The sequence below is a fragment of the Oncorhynchus tshawytscha genome, linkage group LG16, assembly GCF_018296145.1.
Source record: "Oncorhynchus tshawytscha isolate Ot180627B linkage group LG16, Otsh_v2.0, whole genome shotgun sequence".
NCBI lineage: Eukaryota > Metazoa > Chordata > Actinopteri > Salmoniformes > Salmonidae > Oncorhynchus > Oncorhynchus tshawytscha.
The window spans coordinates 58,056,277-58,079,460 of NC_056444.1; the positions used below are offsets into that span (position 1 = coordinate 58,056,277).

The 23,184-nt window shown below is 42.2% G+C and overlaps 1 protein-coding gene across 4 annotated transcripts; it reads right to left on the reverse strand.

The window, feature by feature from the left end:
- Nucleotides 1-680: 680 nt before the first annotated feature.
- LOC112215997 (bcl-2-like protein 1) lies at nt 681-21,297 on the reverse strand. Of its 4 annotated transcripts, none has more exons than XM_024375540.2 (3): nt 21,125-21,297; nt 17,384-18,108; nt 681-1,608 (listed from the first exon to the last, which is right to left on the reverse strand). In XM_024375540.2, the coding sequence occupies exons 2-3, from the start codon at nt 17,939-17,941 to the stop codon at nt 1,465-1,467; spliced, it is 702 nt and encodes a 233-aa protein (XP_024231308.1). In that variant the 5' UTR covers nt 17,942-18,108; nt 21,125-21,297; the 3' UTR covers nt 681-1,464. The 4 variants fall into 4 exon arrangements, with proteins under 4 accessions (XP_024231308.1, XP_024231307.1, XP_024231309.1 ...); XM_024375539.2 differs by lacking the exon at nt 21,125-21,297 and adding an exon at nt 20,252-21,077; XM_024375541.2 differs by lacking the exon at nt 21,125-21,297 and adding an exon at nt 20,248-21,077.
- Between the last annotated feature and the right edge of the window lie 1,887 nt (nt 21,298-23,184).

Below are 23,184 nucleotides of genomic sequence, written 5' to 3' on the forward strand. Positions count from 1 at the left end.
GAGGACCCCCTCTGTCCCTCGGGCTCCATTCCCTGAAGCAGAGATCGGTTAGAATGTGAGTATAGATGGGTTGCACCCATCTCGCCTCACCTGTCAGCTCAGGAGCGTGACACCATAAAATCGGCAGACGACAAAACACCCTCCTGACAGTGTTTAAATTAAAGATGTTTGGAAACTAAGGAATGGTTTTCCCCTGTCTCTGTCGACTAGGTTTGACAGGAGATGTGCTCTGAACATCAGGTGGGCCTGTGTTGAGTGACGCACGCCCTCAGCTGCGGTGACAGGGAGAACAGAAATGAATGTGCCACATTGTGTGGAAACGAAGGCACGGAGACAGAGGTGGCAGGTTGAATGGGTCCCGCCCTGAAGCTTGCCTGCCAACAGTTTCTCATGTCTCAAGAGCTATATGCACGTTAGAAGTCTAACGGATCTGTTAACCCACTAAATAGCTTTTCTGCTTCATTCATCGATCTTATTAGCGAAACAAATCATTAGGCTGTGTTGCAAGTCGTAAATACTGAACAATCTTTTCCTCCATTATAATAAGAAAACAGCCTTTGTACCAACAGCTACTAGAATAAATACTCCTCTTCATCACTGGCTCTTGGTTTGTTGTGCACCTTGTGTTTTCTGTCTAGACAGGGCGGTGTGTGTGTCAGGTACGCAGTTACCACCATCAGGACAGGAAATTATCACGTGGGTTTTAATGGTTTAAAAAAAAAAAATACACAAACCAATGAACACACATGGAAAGCTATCACCTCATTCATTACAGGCCAATGCGCCTGACATGGCGCACTAGTCAAGATCGAAATCTGTCTCAATCACTTGTTACACTTACAACTTGGAGATGAAAAAAAAAAAAACATTTACAATTAACAGATTGAGCTAGTGAGTGTGATATTGGCTGTCTTTTGGCTAGGTTGTTTGGAGTGCACTGCATCTACAAAGCAGCCATGTCAAAACTACACTGAGGTGGACAGATGATTTTCAGTGCCATTTCCCCCCCCTTCTTTTACAGGTGGCAAGTTTTTTTTGGGGTTAGAGACCATCATCAACAAGACTAACCTCAGAGATGGGGCTAGTAAATCCCCATCAGCACAGACTTGCCTATAGATGGAGCACGTCATGCAAAATGAAAGTAAATTTGTAAAACCAAATGAATACAGCAATTGGAGAAGATACAGGAAAGAGTAAAAAGGAAACTGAGGAACATTTGGTCCAAGACAGTTCTATCCGCCTCCATTTTCTTGTGTTTTAGGGTGTTGCAAGGAGGTGTTTGATGAGGGTAACATTAGTGACCATCACTCTCTTTAATCTCAACAGTCAACGAGACCTCAGTGCATTGTGGGATGTAAGGTTAAACCGTAAACATGTCCTTTCTTGGCAAATAAAGGAGAAATACAAAAGTAAAAAAGTTCCTTCATTTCCCCCCCTACAAGATGGCGTCTGTGCTTGTCGATCTCACAGGCGTTTCTGAGCAATGAGTGACCCTACGATGACTCCTGTAACCAGTGTCATCCCCGCCAGCAACCACTTCTTAAAGCTCTCCTGAGACTTCCTGCTCTCAGCTGCAGCGTCCTTCCCAAAGATCTCTGCAAACCGGTCCTGGAGACAAGAGAGAGGGCGTTACCACAAGAGTTTTAGATTTAGATCCCCCAACAGCCAATGGCTTTAGCTAGTCTGACACAAAAAAAGACAAAAGTACTTTAAAATTTCCATTTAAAAAACAGACTTACATTACTACATATACCTTAACTAGGTCAGATATAACAGGGTAGCAGTGTTGTGCTTTGTTTGAGTAATTTGAGATGGGTTCCATGTGATCATAGCTCAATACAATACTGTGCGTGGCCTTGAATTCATTCTGGATTTGGGGACAGTGAAGAGTCGCCGAGTGGCAAGTCTGGTGGGGTAAGTACACACACAAAAATAAATAAAAAGGAAGTATGTGGACAACCCTTCAAATTAGTGGATTCTGTATACAATTGAGCATACAGCCATGTACTTTCCATAGACAAACATTGGCAGTAGAATGGCCTTACAGAATAGCTGTGACTTTCAATGTGGCACTGTCATAGGATGCCACCTTTCCAACTAGTCAGTTCGTCAAATTTAGTTCAAAGTTTGTGGTAGATCATTAGTAAAAATAGAACAGTGAAGGGCCAAGACCGCTGCCTTGCGGATTACCACACTTTATATTTTACATGAGAGAAGCTTCCATTAGTCACTGGACTTTATTCTGCTAACTGTTCCAAATGTCCAAACTGAATTTGGTAAAAGGGCTTTTATGTACTCTGCGCCATAGTCTTGGAACACCTTACAAAATACTTTTAAACTGGAAGAACTTGTCCCGATTGGTGTTTTTAAATCACTGATGAAGGATTTTGAGGCTGATTCCCTGACCTGTCAATGTTTTTAATTTGCTGTTTTATACTCTTGTGAATTCAATGGTTTTTACTAGATTTTACTTGTAGTTTTTCATGTTGTCTGTCTAAGTTTTTTGTAATGACTTGGTACTGCCTATCTTGGCCAGGGCGCTCTTGAAAAATAGATTTTAATCTCAATGAGCCCTTACTGGTTAAATAAAAAAATAAACTTCTTGGTGACCGGGGGCAGTATTTCCACGTCCGGATGAAATGCATGCCCAAATTCAACTGCCTGCTACTCATCCCCAGAAGATAAGACATGCATATTAATAATAGATTTGGATAGAAAACTCTGAAGTTTCTAAAAAACTGTTTGAATCATGTCTGAGTATAACAGAACTTATTTAGCAGGCAAAACCCTGAGGACAAACCATTCAGATTTTTTTGTTTGTTGAGGTCACTTCAATGGGGTTTGATTGGGAATCCAGATTTAAAGAGACCTTCTTGCAGTTCCTATCGCTTCCACTGAATGTCAAGTCTTTAGAAATTGGTTGAGGTTATTCCTTTGTGTAATGAAGTACGGCCATCTTGAACGAGGGTCACTTGAAGTGTACTGTTAGATAGAGGCGCGTGACCAGAAAGCATGCTTCAGTTTGTTTTCTTCCTGTTTTGAACACAGATCATCCAGTCTTCAATTTTATCGATTATTTACATTAAAATACCTAAAGTTGTATTACAAAAGTAGTTTGAAATGTTTCGGCAAGGTTTACAGGTAACTTTTGAGATATTTTGTAGTCATGTTGAGCAAGTTGGAACTGGTGTTTTTCTGGATCAAACGCGCCAAATAAATTGACATTTTGGATATATGAGTGCCAACAAAAGAAGCTTGTCAAAGGCATGAATTATATTTTTATTTCTGCGTTTTGTGTCGCGCTTGTATGGTTGAAATATGGTTTCTCTGTTTACTGAGGTGCTTTCCTCAGATAATAGCATAGTTTGCTTTTGACGAAAAGCCTTTTTGAAATCTGACATGTTGGCTGGATTCACAACAAGTGTAGCTTTAATTTGCTATCTTGCAGGTGTGATTTAATGAAGTTTAAATTTTATAGTAATAAATAGTAATTTGAATTTGTCTCTCTGCATTTTCCCTGGGTTCTGGCCAGGTGGGACGCTAGATATCCCAGAGAGGTTAAAGAAGACACTGTTCTATTGGACAGAAAGCACTCAACCTATTATATTGCAGAGAATGTAAAGCCATAACACATCCGTTTTTCCAATAACAGATTATTTTCAATAAGATCAAAGGCTGCACTGAAGCATTGGATCTGGTCAAATGATCGATTTGAGTGACAGCTAGCAAGATGCGCAATGATGTGGTGCCCATATGTATCATAGTATGCAATTTTCAGGGACCACTGGCTCCTGAGTGCCATTTCCAGAACTACTACAAAAGTACTGGAGAGTCGCTTTAATAGGTGCATGTCAATAACTGGAAGAAACCTTGTTAATGCATCAAGCGCAGCATCTGAAAGCTCATTAAACACATCAGACCAAATCCTTTAAACATCTTCAACATTGGAGTCACTACAAAACCTCTTGTATGATCTCTTATACACTATTTTGAGACACAGCCTTTGGAACTTTGGCTTTTCTAAATATAGCAACTATACTATGGGTCTGAATACAGCACTAGAAAAAGTTCTGCAGCATTAGTAAAAATGTGATCAATACATGTAGATGATATAGTTCCTGTAGTCTTTGTAAATACACTGGTAGGTTGATTAATAACCTGAACCAGATTACAAGCACTGGCAATCAGTGAGAAGCTTCCTCTTGAGCGGACAGCTTGATGAAAACCAGTCTATATTCAGGTCATGTTAACATATACACTATCAAGCATTACACACATTATCCAGATATTGACTGTTAGCACTTTTTATTTTATTTATTCATTCGTTATTTTACCAGATAAGTTGACTGAGAACACGTTCTCATTTGCAGCAATGACCTGGGGAATAGCTACAGGGAAGAGGGGGATTAATGAGCCAATTGTAAACTGGGGATTATTAAGTGACCGTGATGGTTTGAGGGCCAGATTGGGAATTTAGCCAGGACTCCGGGGTTAACACTCCTACTCTTACGATAAGTGCCATGGGATCTTTAATGACCTCAGAGAGTCAGGACACCGGTTTAACGTCCCAGCCGAAAGACGGCACCCTACACAGGGCAGTGTCAACCACTGCCCTGGGGCATTGGGATATTCCTTCAGAAAAGGAAGAGTAGGAAAGAGTGCCTCCTACTGGCCCTCCAACACCACTTCCAGCAGCATCTGGTCTCCCATCCAAGAACTGACCAGGACCAACCCTGCTTAGCTTCAGAAGCAAGCCAGCGTGGTATGCACTTGGTAGCCTATAGCAAAATAAGAGGCTTTATATGAGGAAAGTGAACTTGCAACCACAACACTAACAGCATTAGACATGAGAGCCTCCCTTAAAATCAACAGAATTAGGTGAAATTACACCCTTTACAATATAATGCAGTAATCTTAAAATCAGAGCCAAATCAGATTAGAAAGTAATCAGAATTAGTTGGCAAAGCTTAATGTGTGCTGAGACAATTTACAACCACACACAAAATCAATCCCCACCCCTCACACCCACAAGTGTCCCTACACCTCCAAGCTACAATAGTAAGGTACTAGCAAGAAGCAATGGGCTGATGAGCGGGTGAAAAAAAGTGTTGACATTTTCATCAATCATCGCTTCGATACGACAGACGAAAATATAAAATGTCACTGGCACTTCCACCATCACAAAACCTCCCCATGCCATTCATTTGAACTGCAGTAACCCCCAAGTGAATAACTTTCCTTGTTGACAATTTCACCACCATCATGTCATCCTTAGCCCACCCCTTCCAGTAATTCATTCGAGAACAACCCAGAACATTGACATAACATTCTGCAGTTCTGGCTACAGCCACAAGAGGGAACAAGCGCACATTGGCTGATTCATCCGCTTGTGTCTGGCACGGATGTAATGGCTGGCTGGGGTGGGTGCTTTAGTGCAGTGAATAGTGGACGGTCTTGACTGGGCAGTAAAATAAACAAAATCATTCTGAAACAAAACGGATTACTATAAATCAAATAGTTGACATAACTGAACATGCATATGGGGACTCAGAAGAGCCCAATCAGACACAGCCTCAAATAAGGCAATTATTGGAGACATTCCAAACATGCTGATTTGATTAAAGATGTGTGGTGTGCGTCTGACACCCTGCTTCCTTCCGCTCTAACAGGGTGATACATCACTCCTCCTCCCTGCTGACTTCAACAATAAAGAAGAAAACTTAACAATGGAATATGGGAAGAGGGAAGCACAGAAACAGCAGGAAAGAGCCAAGACGGCCATGTTTGTGTGTATACATGTGTAGTGGCAGGTAGCCTAGTGATTAAGAATGTTGGGCCAGTAAGCGAAAGGTTGCTGGTTCGAAACCAGAGTCGACAAGGTGAAAACACTGTTGATGTGCCCTTGAGCATGGCACTTAAACCTAATGGCTCCTGTAAGTTGCTCTAGAAAAAAAGTCTACTGTAATGAATGCACGCATGTGTGCGAGTCTGGTAAAGGGCTTCTGAAGAACCGAGAGATTGATTTCTTAGGAGGCCGTTTCTGAGAAAAAGGAGTGGGTGCGGTGACATGTCTTGGGCAGATAACAGCGCAATAGAGATGGAGAATCATTTATCAGGCACAGAGAGTTAACGAAACGCTAAAAATGACCAGTCTTGAGGACCTTCAGCTAGCACTGCCAGACAGAAAATACTGCAGGGCTACAGATACAAACACTCTCTCATGAATACTGTCAATTACACCCAAAGTGTTCACATTCATCACTGCACACTTGACTAATTGATTCCGGTGGAAACACTTGTCAAAAAAACAACCAGGGCCAACCTAAGTTACTGTAGGCGTGTGCGAGTAGATTCTAAAAAGGAATATCAACATGTAACTAGCACAGGAACCAGCAGCACTTCACAAGAGGTGAAGCCATGGAGAGTATCGCTCCCTGTGAGAACTCCTTGAAGAGGTATGGGAGAAATGTTGTGGGTGTAGAGAATAAAGATTGCGGTTTGTGATTACGATTAGGCATGTTAGAGTACAGAGACAATTAGTGACAGGTGGAATCGAACGTAATTTTTTTCATGAAACATACTAGATTTCACTTCACCTCTCCCGAATAGCTACTTGTCCCTTTCTCCCTATTTTTCTACCATACCATCTATGCATCTTTGTTTGTCTTGCACAATGGAGCAATAGTACCACACTGCTCCCTGCGATCCATCATCACGGCAGCAACATACTCAACCCTGTAGTCATCAGTGCTTATCGATCTCTGAAGCGCATTGTACCTGCCCAGGCATGCCTGTAACACACACACACACACACACACAATTGAATCTATATAGGCCTACTGTATAAACACACTTTCCTAGTGAACTGGGTTTTGAAAAGGCCTACATGTTAAATTACAGGCAGTAAATCACACTGACACATTGTAATATTTATGTGTACGTGTTTGACTGGTTCAGTCTCAGTCACTACTGCAAGGTAGCTAAGCCTAAACTTGCTTGCTCTCTCCATAAAGACTTTTCCACCTATTCCCCAGAGATGTGAGGTGCTAAGCAGCAGCCATTCTAAAATGTGTTTTCCAACTTCAGGTTCTCTGTGTTTTTCAACCATTAGCTGAAGAAAGAAAAAGGGGGGGGGGGGAAGAGGGAAAGAGTGAGAAGGGTTTGTGGGACAGAGGAAAAATAAAGTTTCATTTGAATGTTGCCATGGTTACCAGAGAGCAGCTGATCGGTGTGCTCAGATCTGATAGATTGCCCAAGACTAGATTCCTGAGACAGAACATTAAGGCAATCAACACCGGCCCCTGAGTTTGTAATCGGTTACTTCACTGTTGCACCACCATTATGACCTGTAACCATGTCTCCATGGTGAAACACTGTCCACTAGATTAGTCAGAACACTTAAATTGTTTTCATGAAATTGGTTACTTTAGAGACTTGAAGCAATATTTGGAGTCTAAACCAAAGTGTTTCTCTCCATAATAGAGCCCTTAATTCCCCAGAGAAAGGCTGAATTGGCCAGAGCCTCTCAAACAACTCAGCAGCAGCTGATCTGGTCAGGTCTCTTTCAATAGAAGTGTCAGTCTGGCAAGCAGAAGGGATAACCGGCAGCAGGACATGGTTGCTAAAGAATTAAAACAATGCAAAAGGGGAGCGTTCCATTCAAATGCAGAAAGTAACCCAGAATGTTCAACTACTTCTGTGAACTCCAGAATACTGGCATGGCCCTGGGAGGCATCCAAATAGAAAAAGACAGAATAGGCTTTAAACCAGCCCAACGAAAGACAATGGAGGGTTGCAAAACCTATTGGTCACACTGGCCGGATGTCCTGTCAAATGCTGCATTCTTCAGTGATTGGGCTGGAGATCTGAACTGAATCCAATACTTGAGTTATGAGTACATCACCTCATAAGAAGGACATGTTTTGAATTTCCTCTGACCTTTGCCGAGTCATAACGAACGAAGTCTCTCTGTGACCCAGTTGTGTGACCGTAGACAGGGTGCTGGTTACAATCAAGAGCGGAGGGGGGATTTTAACATAAGAGGATGACAGAGTAAAGAAGAAGCCGTCACTAGACTGGCTAAGTCTAGTCCAAAGCGATTCCTGCTCAACTCTTCCTGCTTATTGCAACACACAGGACATGTTGTGCTTCTGGTGCAAAAGTACAATTCCATATCACATCAGAGTTGTTTTTTGAGTAACCGTGGCGTTTTAGGACATTTGAGGTCATCTTGCTGCTGGCCAAATATGGTAAACTGAATATGCTCATATTGACCACAGTTTGACCCTTTATCTGCCATCATGTGATGCTGCATTGATGCATACAGAGAGTGTGAGAGTCGGGCTTTGTGCCAAACCATGGGGCACTGCAGTGTGTGGGGGGGGGTTAATAAACCAGGCAAATCCCCGGGGGTAGGTTCTGTTCTGCCTTTAACTTTGCCTGCTCAAGGAGAACACCATCTAGCTATAAAGACTGTTGTCTGATTAAACACAAGAGTCCACACTAAGCAACTCTGCCATTCATGCCCCTTTAATTAAAACACCCACGCAAGGGTGAAGTTAGAGACAACAATACTTTAGCTAGGATGTGGTCTGGTAAGGAGGTATATAGGGATCAAGGAACTTGATGGTGACATCCCAGGTGGCTGTTACAGTTACTGCAGGTTCTACACATGACAGATCTGGCATTGAGGGTCTGACCCCTTTGTCTTCTTCTAATGGGTTTCTGTATCCGTGTCCCTGCTGATCCATCCGGAGGTGAATCCATGAATTAAAGAGGAGATTAATGAGTCAGGACATTCAGGCTCAGACACCAATCTGTTCCCCTCCTCACTGGGTCTCACCAGCAGCGCAGCTCCCATTCTGTCACCACTGCACTCTGTACAGTCTAGGAAAAAAGGGACCACAGCCGCCACAGAGAAATTTGTCACCAGCAGTGCCACAAACTTGAAACCCCCCCCAAAAAACTCACCCTCACTAACACCCCTTACAAAAAGCAGCAAAGACCTACCATCTGTCAGAGAGAAAAAGAGGGGGAGAAAAGAGAACATGAGTCTATGCCAGAGGAAGAGATTAATGAGATAGTGAGGGGAGCAAGAAGGGCAGGAGCGAAAAGAAAAGAAATAATTCTACAATATGGCTTTGTTGTTATTACCTTGTTATTCAACTGGTTGGCAATGATCATGAGGATAATAGTCAGCTTTATCATCATTACAGTGCTATCAGATTCTGTCATATTTGTTGGGCACCATTATCACCATCTGTCAGTTTCATACATCACAGCTACTACACTAATCCCATAATCTGATATCAGTTATGAGAAGAGCGAGAGAAGAACATGCTAAAGAGAGGGGTTAGATGTAGCCTATACAGTCAAATAAAGCAGCAAATAATTGAAACAGCAAAAGACAGATACTCAGAGGGACAGAGAGAGGCAGATATTCAGAGAAGCAGAGAAAATGAGGGAAGGAGAGAGAATGAGGGAGGGGGGGAGAATTGCTCATGACCTGATTTTCCACACTAAGCCTGCTCAGAACTGGAACAGAGAGCAGCAGCCAAGCAGGCCCAATGTTTCCACCAAGAGTGCACCAAAAAACAGACTACAACTGCTCTAGTTCTATACAACTAACACACAGAAGACATTCATGGTGTCGCTGAGTCATTCTGACCCCATCTCAGGTAGCTAACTAACGCTGCTCAAAAAGTCCTGGTTGTGTGTCTCCAGGGCCCAGCAGTAGCAACAGTAATGCATCTGCTGCTATAGCCCTATTAGCATGACGGTTGTACAGTAGGTTACATGATGCCCCAGACTCCGACTGCCAAATGCAGAAGACCTAGCCACCACCACCCTGCTGCACACTGAGACTGAGCCAGATCAGCACAGCTGGATGTCTGGAGCGCCATGCAGAATCAGATGCATGCAGCCATATTTAGAGCACAGTGATGGCTCATTGCTCAGTGTGGTGATGCTAAGCTTGATGGCGAGCTGCGTTGAAGTACACCAAGTGAGCCAGTAGTGTTGCAGGTCAGTCTTCCACATCGCTGGCTGATAGAAGCTATACATTGCCACCAGAAAGTATTTCTACCCCATGACTTATTCCACATTTTGTTGTGGTACAGCCAGGATTCAAAATTGATTTCTACAATACCCATGATGAAAGATAAATCATGTTTTTAGAAAGTTCGGCAAATGTATTGAAAATGAAATACAGAAATCTTATTTACATAAGTATACACACCCGGAGTCAATACTTTGTAGAAGCACCTTTGGCAGCGATTACAGCTGTGAGTCTTTCTGGGTAAGTCTGTAACAGCTTTCCACACCTGGATTGTGCAACATTTGCTCATTTTTTTCAAAATTCTTCAAGCTATTTCAATTTGGTTGTTGATCATTAATAGACAACCACTTTCAAGTCTTGCCATAGACTTTCAAAAAGATTGAAGTAAAAACTCAGCCACCCAAGAAGATTCAATGTTGTCTTGTTAAGCAACCCCAGTGTAGATTTGGCCTTGTTTTAAGTTATTGTCCTGCTGTCACATGAATTAATCTCCCATTGTCTTATGGAAAGCATACTGAACCAGGTTTAGGATTTTGCCTGTGCTTAGCTCTATTCAGTTTATTTATCCTGAAAAACTCTCCAGACCAGCACGATTACAAACAAGCATACCCATAACATGATGCAGCCACCACTATGCTCCTAAGCGCCAATCGAAGCAACATAATAAAACAAATGACCATCAAAATCCATCAGTTTTAGCTAGAAATCTTTTTTTTTTTGCATGGGCTGCATCTCAAATCCACCGAGGTGGCCGAGCTACAGAGGTGTGTCAGACCATGATAATCCTGAAAAAAAAAAAAAAAGTAGCGTCCAAACGTTCGGGGCTACAAACTAATGACCACTATGGAAAGATGAGACGCTCACAAACACGATGGTGTGTTCCACCAAAAGTGTCACAGGTCGCATCGGAAGTTGGTATCGCTGATGTGCCAACTGTCTGTAGCATTCGAACTGTTTTAACTACAAACTAATATGACCCCACAATAGAAAGGGGAGATTTTCACAAATACAGTGTTCTCCTTTTTGCTCTAAATGGAGGTGTGGAGGTAGTTGCGCCCCCCCCCCAAAAAATGTAATGCATTTTAAATTCAGGCTGGAACAACAAAATGTGGAAAAAGTCAAGGGGTGTGCATACTTTCTAAAAGGCACTGTAAAGTGAGGGGAGTTGCCGCTAAATGGACGGCACAATTAGGCAAGACCTCATTACGCAGACTAACCAACACATACGAAGTCAGACCAGAGATCCACTGTTGTCAACAACAATCTACACGGAATGTATTCAGACCCTTTGACATTTTCCACATTATTACGTTACAGCCTTGTTCTAAAATATTATTTTTCTCATCAATCTACACACAATACCCCATAATGACAAAGTAAAAACAGGTTTTAAAAAATATTTGCAAATTAGTTCAAAATAAAAAACAGAAATACCTTATTTACATAACTATTCAGACCCTTTGCTATTAGACTCGAAATTGAGCTCAGGTGCATCCTGTTTCCATTGATCATCCTTGAGGTTGACAACTTGGAGTCCACCTGCAGTAAATTCAATTGATTGGACATGACTTGCAAAAGGCACATACCTGTCTATATAAAAAGGTCCCACAGTTGACAGTGCATGTCAGAGTAAAAACCAAGCCTTGAGGTCAAAAGGAATTGTCCCTAGAGCTCAGAGACACAAATCTGGGGAAGGGTACCAAAAACATTTCTGCAACATTGAAGGTCCTCAAGAACAGTGGCCTCAAATCATTCTTAAAACGGAGTAAGTTTGGAACCACCAAGACTTTTCCTAGAGCTGGCTGCCCGGCCAAACTGAGCAATCGGGGGAGAAGGACCATGGTCAGGGAGGTGACCTAGAACCCGATGGTCACTCTGACAGAGCTCCAGAGTTCCTCTGTGGAGATGGTAGAACCATCCAGAAGGACAACCATCTTTGCAGCACTCCAATCAGGCCTTTATGGTAGTGGCCAGACCGAAGCCACTCCTCAGTAAAAAAAAAAAGGCACATGATATTGGAATTTGCCAAAAGGTACCTAATGACTCTCAGACCATGAGAAACAAGATTCTCTGGTCTGATGACACCCAGATTTACCGCTTTGGCCTGAATGCCAAGTGTCATGTCTGGAGGAAACCTGGCACCATCCCTACAGTGAAGCATGGTGGTGACAGCATCATGTTATGGGGATGTTTTTCAGTGACAGGTACTGGGAGACTAGTCAGGGTCAAGGGAAAGATATACAGAGCAAAGTACAGAGAAATCATTGATCAAAACCTGCTCCAGAGTGCTCAGGACCTCAGACTGGGGTGAAGATTCACCTTCCAACAGGACAACAACTCTATGCACACAGCCAAGACAACACAGGAGTGGCTTCAGGACAAGTCTCAGAATGACTGAGTTGGCCAGCCAGAGTCTGGACTTGACACCGATCGAAAATCTCTGGAAAGCTGAAAACAGCTGTGCAGCGACGCTCCCCATCCAACGTGACAGCTTGAGAGGCTCTACAGAGAAGAATGGAAAAAAACTCCCCAAATATGGGTGTGCCAAGCTTGTAGCGTCATACCCAAGAAGACTCAAAGCTCTAACCGCTGCCAAAAGGTGCTTCAATAAAGTACTGAGTAAAAGGTCTTGAGTACTTATGTAAATGTGATCAGTTATTGCACACTTATAAAAACCTGCCTTTGCTTTGTCATTATTTGGGTATTGTGTGTAGATTGATGAGGGGAAAAAAAACCAATTTAATACATTTTTAGAATAAGGCTGTAACGTAACAAAATGTGAATGAAAACAAGGGGTCTGAATACTTTCCCAATGCACTGGATCCCTAGACACTGACTAGTTTCTTGTCCCCTGGCTGCATCCTGCAATCCCATCCAGTCTGTAGCATACAGGTGATGGTGGCTGGATCCCCGTCCAACCCCGGAGGAGTGCCCAACCTTCCTTGAAGGTGAGTTGAGTTGAGTTGAGCGGAGCCCCCCCCATCCGCTCCCCTACAATCCCGGTGCAATGGATTGGCCCAGTCTCTCCTCCTCCCCTCAGCATCAAACCTACTGCCTTAGACTGATGGTTCTGTGACAAGGTTGAGGGAGACGGAATCACACCATCTGTTTACTGCTATTTTCACTCAGTCACTGACACACCATCACTCACACTGAACATCAACACAAAATACATGGATGGAAGACTGAACACACAAGGAAACAATTTATACTCAACATAAAACACACAGGCTTGGGAAAAATAAGTGTGTACACAGATAATGGGGGTCGTTTGAGCACACAATACTGTTACCATTGAACAACTGCAAACAAGGCTGTGGGTATTCTGTGCACTGTGGTTAGAGAAAGAGACAAAGTCCAGATCATCCACAATCTATTGATGACAATGACTGCCACTATGCGTTTACATAAGTGCATAGTGACAGTCATTATGACTGCACGTCACGTATTACCTGTGTGTGTGTGGGGGTGGGGGGCTTTATCAGAGGCTTCATCTATCAAGGGAGAGGTGGGGGAGGATACAATCAGTCGTGATTGGTGATCAAGTCAAACGGATCGAAAGAAATGGATGATCAGTAAACAAACAGAAGAACATGATGGTGAGCGGGACATAAGAACACATGACGCTGGCGTGTTGTTGCCTGTCCTCCCTGAAACGTCTGCTAGTGTGTGGTGGTTGGGAAAGGAAGACAAGGGAGGGTTGATAGGTCCCGGGGGTACGATCTCCTTGTCCTTTCGGTCAGTCAGACACTGTGGCAGGGAATAGGCGTGTTGTCTGTATCTGGGTATCCTATGTGCATTGGTAATGCGCACGTGTGTTTTATTTAAAATGCCACTGGAGCAAATATGTGCTGCCTATAAAATGCCCACAGAAGGACAATGGCAAGAGCTCAGCTGTTCCAGAGTATATAAATAGGATATGAATAAAGTCTGATGTAAGAGTAAAATATGGCTTGTATGATGTCATGTGTTAGGTAAAGGCTATGGTTGAGGTAAAGCACTGTCACAGGAGATTCATGAAGACCTCCGAGACAAAGGATAAACGCAGGAAATGGAATAGTTTCTCTATTTGCGTCCTCCCCCTCTTCCCAGTCCCAACTATCATTCTCAGAGCTGCCCTCTCCCACTGACATTCCAAATGAGTTATCCATTACTACATTACAAGTCTGTCAGAGCAAGGTCCGAGCATAGCCCCCCTCCAAACAATATATTATTGTTATTGAATCCTTGGGGCAGAGAAATTTGCAGTTGTATAGATAATCTTGTGCTATTTTACACATTTTGCCATGAGTCAGATACATTTTAGAGCTAATCTACGCATTGTCATAATACATTTCCTGTAATAAAATAAAAAAAAGAATGTGTTCATTTGCTATATGGGGGCCTGTCTTTCAGGTGTAACCCTGCAGGGGGGTGTGCTACGCTAGTGTGGCCAGAACAAAAGCATTTACCGAGCACATCCAGATACTATTCACCCATAATTGGTTATAACCCAAACCCCCTCTGGCATTCGCCCTCCCAACAACCTGCACTTCCCTCCCTCCATTGCCTGCCTACCCCACCACCTCTCCATCCCTCCTGTACAGGCAATATAGCAGTAGGCTACATTACATACACGTGTTTAGCAGATGTTATTGCAGGTGTAGCAAAATGCTTGTGTTTCTAGCTCCAACAGTGCAGTAATATCTAACAATACACACAATCTCAAGTAAAGGAAAGGAATGAAGACTATATAAATATTTGGATGAGCTATGTCAGAGCAGCATAGACTAAGACAGTCAAATAGAATGCAGTATATGAGATGATTAATGCAAAATATGTAACATTATTAAAGTGACTATTGTTCCGTTATTAAAGTGACCAGTGATTTCAAGTCTATGTATATAGGGGAGCAGCCTCTAAGGTGCAGGATTGAGTAACCGGGTGGAAGCCGGCTAGTGATGGCTAGTAAACAGTCCGATGGCCTTGATAGAAGCCGTTTTTCAATCGCTCGGTCCCAGCTTTTGATGTTCTCTTGCTAGAACAAAAGACATACCTGCTGCGTTCCGCCGAGCTTGCTGTTCTACTTGTTGAATCACCCTCCTCGTCAGGGCCGACAACTTGACTGAGCTAATCAGAGCGCACAAACCTCCACGTGAGGGAGCCGACAGGAGTGACAAGTAAGAAAGAGGGCATTTTCCCACCTGCTTTTCATCAGAATTGTTCAAACTAAAACTGAATACCACCCAACCCTACTAGCTAACGCTCGCTAAACAGTTTGCGTCGCCATTTGCGAGTCAGAATATCGCTAGCTGTTCCATTGACTCTCAGCAGCGAAACAGGCAGCGGTTTCATTCAAAATCAAATCATGTTACTAGCTACACTACACAAAAAGTTGACTGCCGACACTCTGGGCAGAGGTGCGAAGTACAGTATCCTTGGTGTGTTTAAGCCTTAACACGCTTCCCTTTCACTCAATGAGGATTCCACCTCACTCCCTGTCCTTATTTCTCAATCTACTGACTCCTTCCATTCACTTTCAAATCCTCTTTCTTTCCTCTTAGTTCCCTTATTATACACAGAATTTTAAATGGGAGTCAGCAGGGACATTTGTGGTAACCGACCTTCTCAAATAGTATTGGAGTACCCCTGGACTAGCTGCTCTCTCTTATGACACAATCAGGTAATAGCTTCTCTATACATCCTACAGCTGCCAACGGCTGTGTGTGTGTGTGTGTGTGTGTGCGCGTCTCTTTGTTCCTGAGGACAGGAACAAAGAGAATGTGTAGGTGGTTCAACAGGTTAGTGTGACAAGAGAAAAACCACATAAGAGAGTTCGATAGAAATAAGTAAATGAGCGGGCATTTGTTATCGGGAAATATAGGGTAATTTTTTCCCCTCCCCCCAGTAGTGCGGGGATGTCCCAGGTGCTACTCACAGAGACGTGTGTGTGTGCGATTGTTCTCTTCATGACATAGAAACCACAGACAAATTCAAATCTCTTAGCTACTTTAGACTTGTGTGCATTTTGTGACCAGTATGGAATGATGAATTGCGACTGTTCCTGTATAAGCGAGATAACATAAAGATAAACAGTATGTTAATGTATGTGCATAGGAGTATGGGTCTGAGGAATGCACGTTGTGATCACTTTGTTTTGCCTTCAAGCCATACAATACTAACTGAAGTTCGGATGCGTGTGTGTCTACCAAACGACACACTTTGAGGAAATTACATCTGACTGAGGTGCTATTCCAACATCACAAGGAGAAGTGAAACCAAACTACTTGACTGAACACACTATTCCATTCAATATTCTGGCCATTCATGTCTTCAGCTCAGGGCAACATTCAACACCTGATGACAGTAAGAACAATGTTCAGATTAATTAAGGTGATTGGGGGAAAAGAGCTCAGGTATAGGAAGGGACATGTGCTTGGGTGTTTTATCAGCATTAAATTGCACAAACATTAATACAGTCTGGACTTTGTTTAAATAGAGACCTTGAAAGTGATGAGTTACTATTCACTTTAAAAGCTTCTTGTGGTTTGAGGTATTTATTCTGGTGCTTCTAGGTGTGATGGCAGAATATGACAGATGCAGAGCTGTGTGTCAGTTATCTGCCTGTTTTAAAATAATTTAAAATCAATTTCAGCTCTGCAAGCAACAGAAGACACCATCCAATCTGATGGCCCCTACCCACACAATGTACCCAATCAAATGCCAGTTTTCATCGTTTGAGACTGTTTCAACATCCCCTTCCCATTCCACACTCAATCATATGTCAGCCCACACAAAGAGAAAGAGCTGACCTTAACAGTGTCCTCCTTCCATCCCATAACACACCCACCCACCAGGAACATGACAACCCCTCTCTCAGCTGACCCAAGAGAAATCACTGCTTTCATCTGCAGGCAGCTGGCTCAGAACAGAGGAGAAAGTGAAAAACAACCAGGGGAAAACAAAGGGCGATCTGTAAAGCCTAGCCTAAGCCTATACTTCATCCCACCCATGAAGACTACGATCTCAGCCATACGAGCTCACTTCGATTCAGCTGCAAACTCAATGAAGCTGATCAATGGCAAACATCTAACCCCCCCAATCTTCTCTCTGGTTCTTTCTCCTTGGGTTATCCTTGCTGACAAAGCAGCCTCTCATATCAGAGGTCAGGCACCAGATACACACAGCTCACACAAACTGACATGATGCAACACACAGAGACAACGGGTGCTAATGTGCACAATCTGATCCTGTTATCAATGACCTCTGAAACTGATGCTTCAAAAACCCAGAGCTAAAATTAACCCCTGCCCTTTCCACAAAACACATCTTTCAGTCATGACTCACCCATCCTCCTTGGCTCTGGATCCAGGGCTGAATGTGGTTGTCCAGGTATACAGTCATCCAGTCTGCAATCCGTCCCACTAGTGGGCTCATCTCCTTCTCCACACACTCTACACAGAGGGCCCCTCCGAAGGCAAACAGGCCCACCACACGTCCCCAGTTCACACCGTCACGGAAAACCTCATCCATCACGTTCTCGAAGCTCTGGTAGGCTGTGGCCGGCGTGATGTGTAGCTGGGAGGACAGGTCACTGAACGCTCTGGCATAACGCAGCTCAAACTCGTTGGCAGAGTCCCGCAATGCCTCTTTCACTGCGTCCAGGCCCATTGTCCGCTGAGGGGACAAGGGGGGAGACTGTCGCGGTGGAGTCCCAGGACTCGTCCCGTTCACTGTGCCATTGGGGTGTGTCGTGACTGCCGCCCCCCCTTCCACCTGTCCCCCCTCATCCCCCTCAGTCCGACTGGGAGCTTCTGTGAGCCCAATGTGGTTGAAGGGGTAGTCTCTCTGTGATAGTTTATAGGTAATATAGTATACCACCAGTTCTCTGTTGTTGTAAGTCATAATTCGTTTCCTTGGGTTTCTTCTTTGCCCCCGGGTCTTGGTTTTACTTGCTAATGACACGCCCCTTCAGATCAGGCCTCTTTTTTCAAATCAGTGTCATTCTTTGTATTCAGAAAATGGATATCTTGAAGACAAAAAAAAACAAGGCTGGTGTAATGGCTCAGACCCTGTGGTAAGAGAACAATGGAGATCTTAATGAACATAATTCATCACAATAAGCATAGGTGGGTTGGGGAGGAGGGGAGCTGTAATGGGCAAATTTAGACCTCGACAGGTGGGGTCAAAGTGCATCACTTTAATTGGGGATGAAACAGATGGCAATGTTTGTCATTAACTGCCTGCCCCCACAGACAACCCCCCTTTTCCCCATGGCTTTGGAACAGTCGTGACAGGGCATGGTGCTCTGACTTCCAACAGACTTTATTTTAAACAGCATTTATTTACCTTTATTTTACCAGGTAGGTTAATACACATTCTTATTTGCAAGAATAGCCAGTAATATATATTAGTATGAACACATAACAGTTAACCTAATGTTACTTAGTAACCTGTAGTCAGATAAGTATTAGCAGTGATTAACTTATTTTCACAAGTAAACCCCAAACTAAGAACAAAAACATTTTTGTTGACAGGGTTGGAGAATAACCGATTACATGAAATCAGGTCCATATAACCTAATTAAAACAAACTAAACAGCTACATTACCAGCAAAACTACTGTATTCAGATAAAAGATACTTCAGAAAAACTAGATTACGTCTTGAATGACTTTAAAATTCAGAAAAGATGTGCGAGAATTCTCTCTCAATTACATTAAATTCAGTACTGAAAAAAGGTGCACATTCAAGTTTGTTCCACCTGAGTGAATCTGACCACAAGTCAGAGACCACTATGATGGCTCCATTGAACACATTTGGTGTCTATTTTTGTTTTCTTCTAAATGCCTCTTATGGGTAAAGCAGGGATTTTTCTGCCAATGAACACCTAAGTGTAATTTTCAAGCTGGAAAGTGCGAACTTGTAATGACTACAACCTGATACAAAGTATGTAGAAAAAATAAATGGACCTATATATATATAAATATATATATTTTTTTAATAATATAATCTTTGAGAACTAACAATCACCCAAATAAAAAGCTGGACAGTCAGGGAGAATTGGAAATTCCCAAAACAATGATTTTGTTATTATTATTATTATTGTTTTTGCATTAGCCAAGCCAAAATGAATAGAATTGCAGAAAATTAGTTTTAAATTTAAAATCTCTCAGCTCCATGGCAAAATTTGTAGAATTTCAGGAAATGGTCTTAAATACTAAGAAATGTCTCTACACGCCAAAATGGGGGACTCTAAAATCAAGCCAGAATGGGCTGCCACATTCACCAACTAAACCCATTTATCCATAAAAATGCCTGGAAAGTAATGCAAAAGTAACTGAAAGCAATCCGATTATTTGACCGAGTTCGGGTAATCTCAAAATTACATTACTGATCATTTTGAGTCAGGTAACTAGTGACTAGAACAGATTACATGTATATTGTAACCTAACCAAGCCTGTTTGTAGATACCCTATTTCTTCATAAAACATTTGTGATTTCGTCATTACTTTCCGCATTCGTGTCAGTAAGACCACTGTTGGTCCTGAACCCTAACCGTTAACCATAAAACCTTAACCATTTTAAAATGTCATTTTCAATAGAGTAGTGACACCAGAAGGATCCCGGATAGCAAGGACCCCTGTTTATAACCCTTCACAAAACAACACGTGGGAGAAACGAGGTGCATCTATCTTCCTCATACACACCTTACCTTTTCTAATTGTAATAATAGTGACATTTTGGACTATCTAGTACGGCTGGAGCGTTAAGTGACTATTTTATAAGTTGGAACTCCAAGCAAAGATTCCTAATCGAAAATAAGAACACTAGAAATGACTAGTTAGTGGGTTACTTTGTTGCATTGACTACTATTGAGCGTAATAACTTTACATAAGCCACCGCTAACCAGCACGTGTTGCTAAATTCTCCGAATTCCATGGAGCGTTTTAATTTAACTTTTATCAAATGACAGCCCGTCCATATAATTGAGGGCAAATAATACTGAAAAATTGACTGACAAAGTAACCTTCCAACTTTATCAAAACATAACTACAGTAATTCGTTTGTATTGAGGTTTCAAAGTGTCAATTTATTTTCGTCTGATTTAGGAAGTGTTGATAAAAAGCCAGCTAACAGTACATAACAGAACGAGCTAATGTTATCATCACGTAGCTAGTCAGACGGTCTACAACGGACATTGTTATCTTACCTACCTACACCAAAAGTGGAATGTCTTCAACGGCAACACTTCACTGAGCTGCTTTTAAAAAAAAAATCCTATTGTACCAGTCCTGCTGTCAAAATCCGAGAAGGGAAATGAACTATTTCGATGTGGTATGAGTATCTATCTGTCTGTCGTGAATCCCCTGCTCTCGTGTGTGCGCCCAGATTTCTCAATCCAACATGTAACTAAGGCTGCGTTTAAACAGGCAGCCCGATTCTGATCTTTTGTTTTCACTAATTGGTTTTTTGAACAATCTAATCTGTGAAAAATATATTTTGTGAAAATATCTGATGTGATTGGTCGAACAAACAATTAGTGGTTTAAAGATCATAATTGTGTAAACGCAGCCGATCCCCATTTTCCACCAATCAACACTTATGTCGGAGACCTTTAACCACTGCACACACCCACACGAATATGGCTTGTTGGGTAACATCGGCTATGGTTTTTACAATTTTAACATAAAAGGTAGTTGGCTACATTTGCAATATGCCGAGGCAACCTCATAATTTTAAATGTCCCAGCTATAATTCGTCGCTAGTCATCTTGTATGACTATTTTGGGCTTGTGACTTGCACCTGAAATGTCTATTTTTGCTACTGAAACGGGTCTAAATTCACAATTTCTTTACATAAGACCTAAGGGAATGTAGCTAGCTAGTTTAGCTAAGCTTGTAACATAAATGTCATATTTCCTCTGACTAGCTAGCTAACGTCTTTCCCATTTAATTTGATGGCTAGCTCGTAGTGCAGTGGTTCTTTAGCTGACGTAAACATTTTCTCATACAATTAGCTAGGAGGTAACGTTAGCTACTAAAAGCCGCACATTCAACCTGATTAGCTAACCAATACGAAACGCTTACTGTAGAAACTTGAATTGTTGGCACAAAGTCCAAAACGAAATCCAAACATCAGCAAATAGGATCATATCCGACATTTCTGCTGGAGCAAGAGGAGCACTCGCAGACTGACTGGCTAGCTAACCAGCAGATCCGTCCCGCTTGCTTACAACTGCACTAGGGTCTGACAGGCTTCCCATGTAGATTAAGAGCCAATTTATGCTTGATCCAAAAATGCGGTTGGAGGCGCTGTATGGATGGTGTGAAGCACTTGCAGAGCCTCCTGAGGCATGCAGAGGCAAAATTGAGCACCATACTGTATCACCCAAATTCTGTAACAATGTGGAGGGTTCCAGTATAGCTCTGCAATGTCATGATTGATTGATGGTAGATGGGGGCAGGAGGTTCTGTATAAACACAAACTCACTTCCTTAACTTCTTTCACAACATCTCTTCTGTGAAGCGCAAGAAGTATGAATGCCCTGACTTGTGCAGATGCTATATCACCGTAAATGCTGCATGGCCAAGGCAGACATCACCGAACTGGCATGAGATATGGCTTGGAAAACGTACCTCAATCCAGGGATGAAAAATGCGTTGTACTCCAAATTATCCCAACTGTCACCCCGAGAAGATTGTACTAGATTAAGACCGTTTTGTCATTCAGAGGAAGACTGTCTGACTCTAGTGCTGCTGTAAGCAAGCAAATCGGATCTGCTGTTCTGGCAAGCTTGCTATCAATTTTTTGTTAACTAACATTACTGTAAAAAGTATTGGGCTAGGTTAGCTGGCTAAAGCTGACATTACTAGATAGCTGTTCCGGCCACAGTCATGAAATTATGCCTACTTCATCCAACTCCACGAAAAGCTGCCTGTGTGGAATAAACTAGCCAGCTGGCGAGCTATAGAGATGTAGGGAGTTTAGGAAGTTAACGTCAGCTAGCTAATGTTAACAGTTAGCTAGCACCCTACCAAAAGAGGGTCAATCCTCTTCGACCTAACATTTTCATAATCAAAAGACAACTCACCGATTCCTAACATACTGGGGGTTTACATGATGAAAATGAATGCACATCTCTTAATTAAAAAACGTTTGAGTCTTTACATAAGTACATAAACATACAGATTTAGCTATACCATAGATTTAGTTAATTTTTCTGTGGCTACACCCCAAACAAAGGATGTTACACATTTCCATGGTAACCTTTGTTACACCCAAATTGCATTCGACACATTCGGACGTTTGGGGGGTTTACAGCGCCACACTGGTGGTCATCTTTAGAAACGCATTGTCAGAAAGCCAGAAAAATCGCTACACTAACCTACAACAGTTGAGATTATTTCACACTTTCCATCCACTGAAACAAGCAACCCAAGTCAAAAGTGCTGCTATAGATCTGAATTCAAGGTTTATTGAATACTTCACCAAATGCTTGGAAGATTACATCACAATATGTATAGCACTTATATGTATAATTATTTTACAGTTTGTATTTCTCCCATATACTGTATATTTATATATAGATCCCCATTCTTTAGGGAAAAGTAGAATTTCATAGTTGGAAGGGGGAGGAATGCTTCTTAAAAATATTTAAATGCACTTCAAATAATTACATACATCCTTGCTTAAAAAAAAATGTAGACAGTATTAAACTACAAATGGTAAAGTGGATAGCTATACACCGACATGTTTAGGAGTAACGTTTGGTTTTGCTTCATTCTTTCTCCTGTCTGGTGTATTTTCACTGACAGGCTGATAAAGTACTGGAAAGTTAATACATGAGAGGGCTCTGTTCACACAGACTCAATAGGTGTAAAACAGAACAGGGAAAATAGAAAAATAGAACAGTTTAATGGGATAATAAAATCTCATCCTTGCTATATATCATGGGCTTTGCCTTGAAGACCTTTACAGGACAACATATTCATTCTAGAAAATAGCAATTAATTAAATTTTGCACTCAGAACATTGGAACCCTCCAAGACTCAGTTTGGGGAGAAAACATAGGACATTTGAAAAAGAACAAGCCCCTCAACAAGCCCCTCAAGTATACTGGCATGTAATAATCACTATAAAATTATTA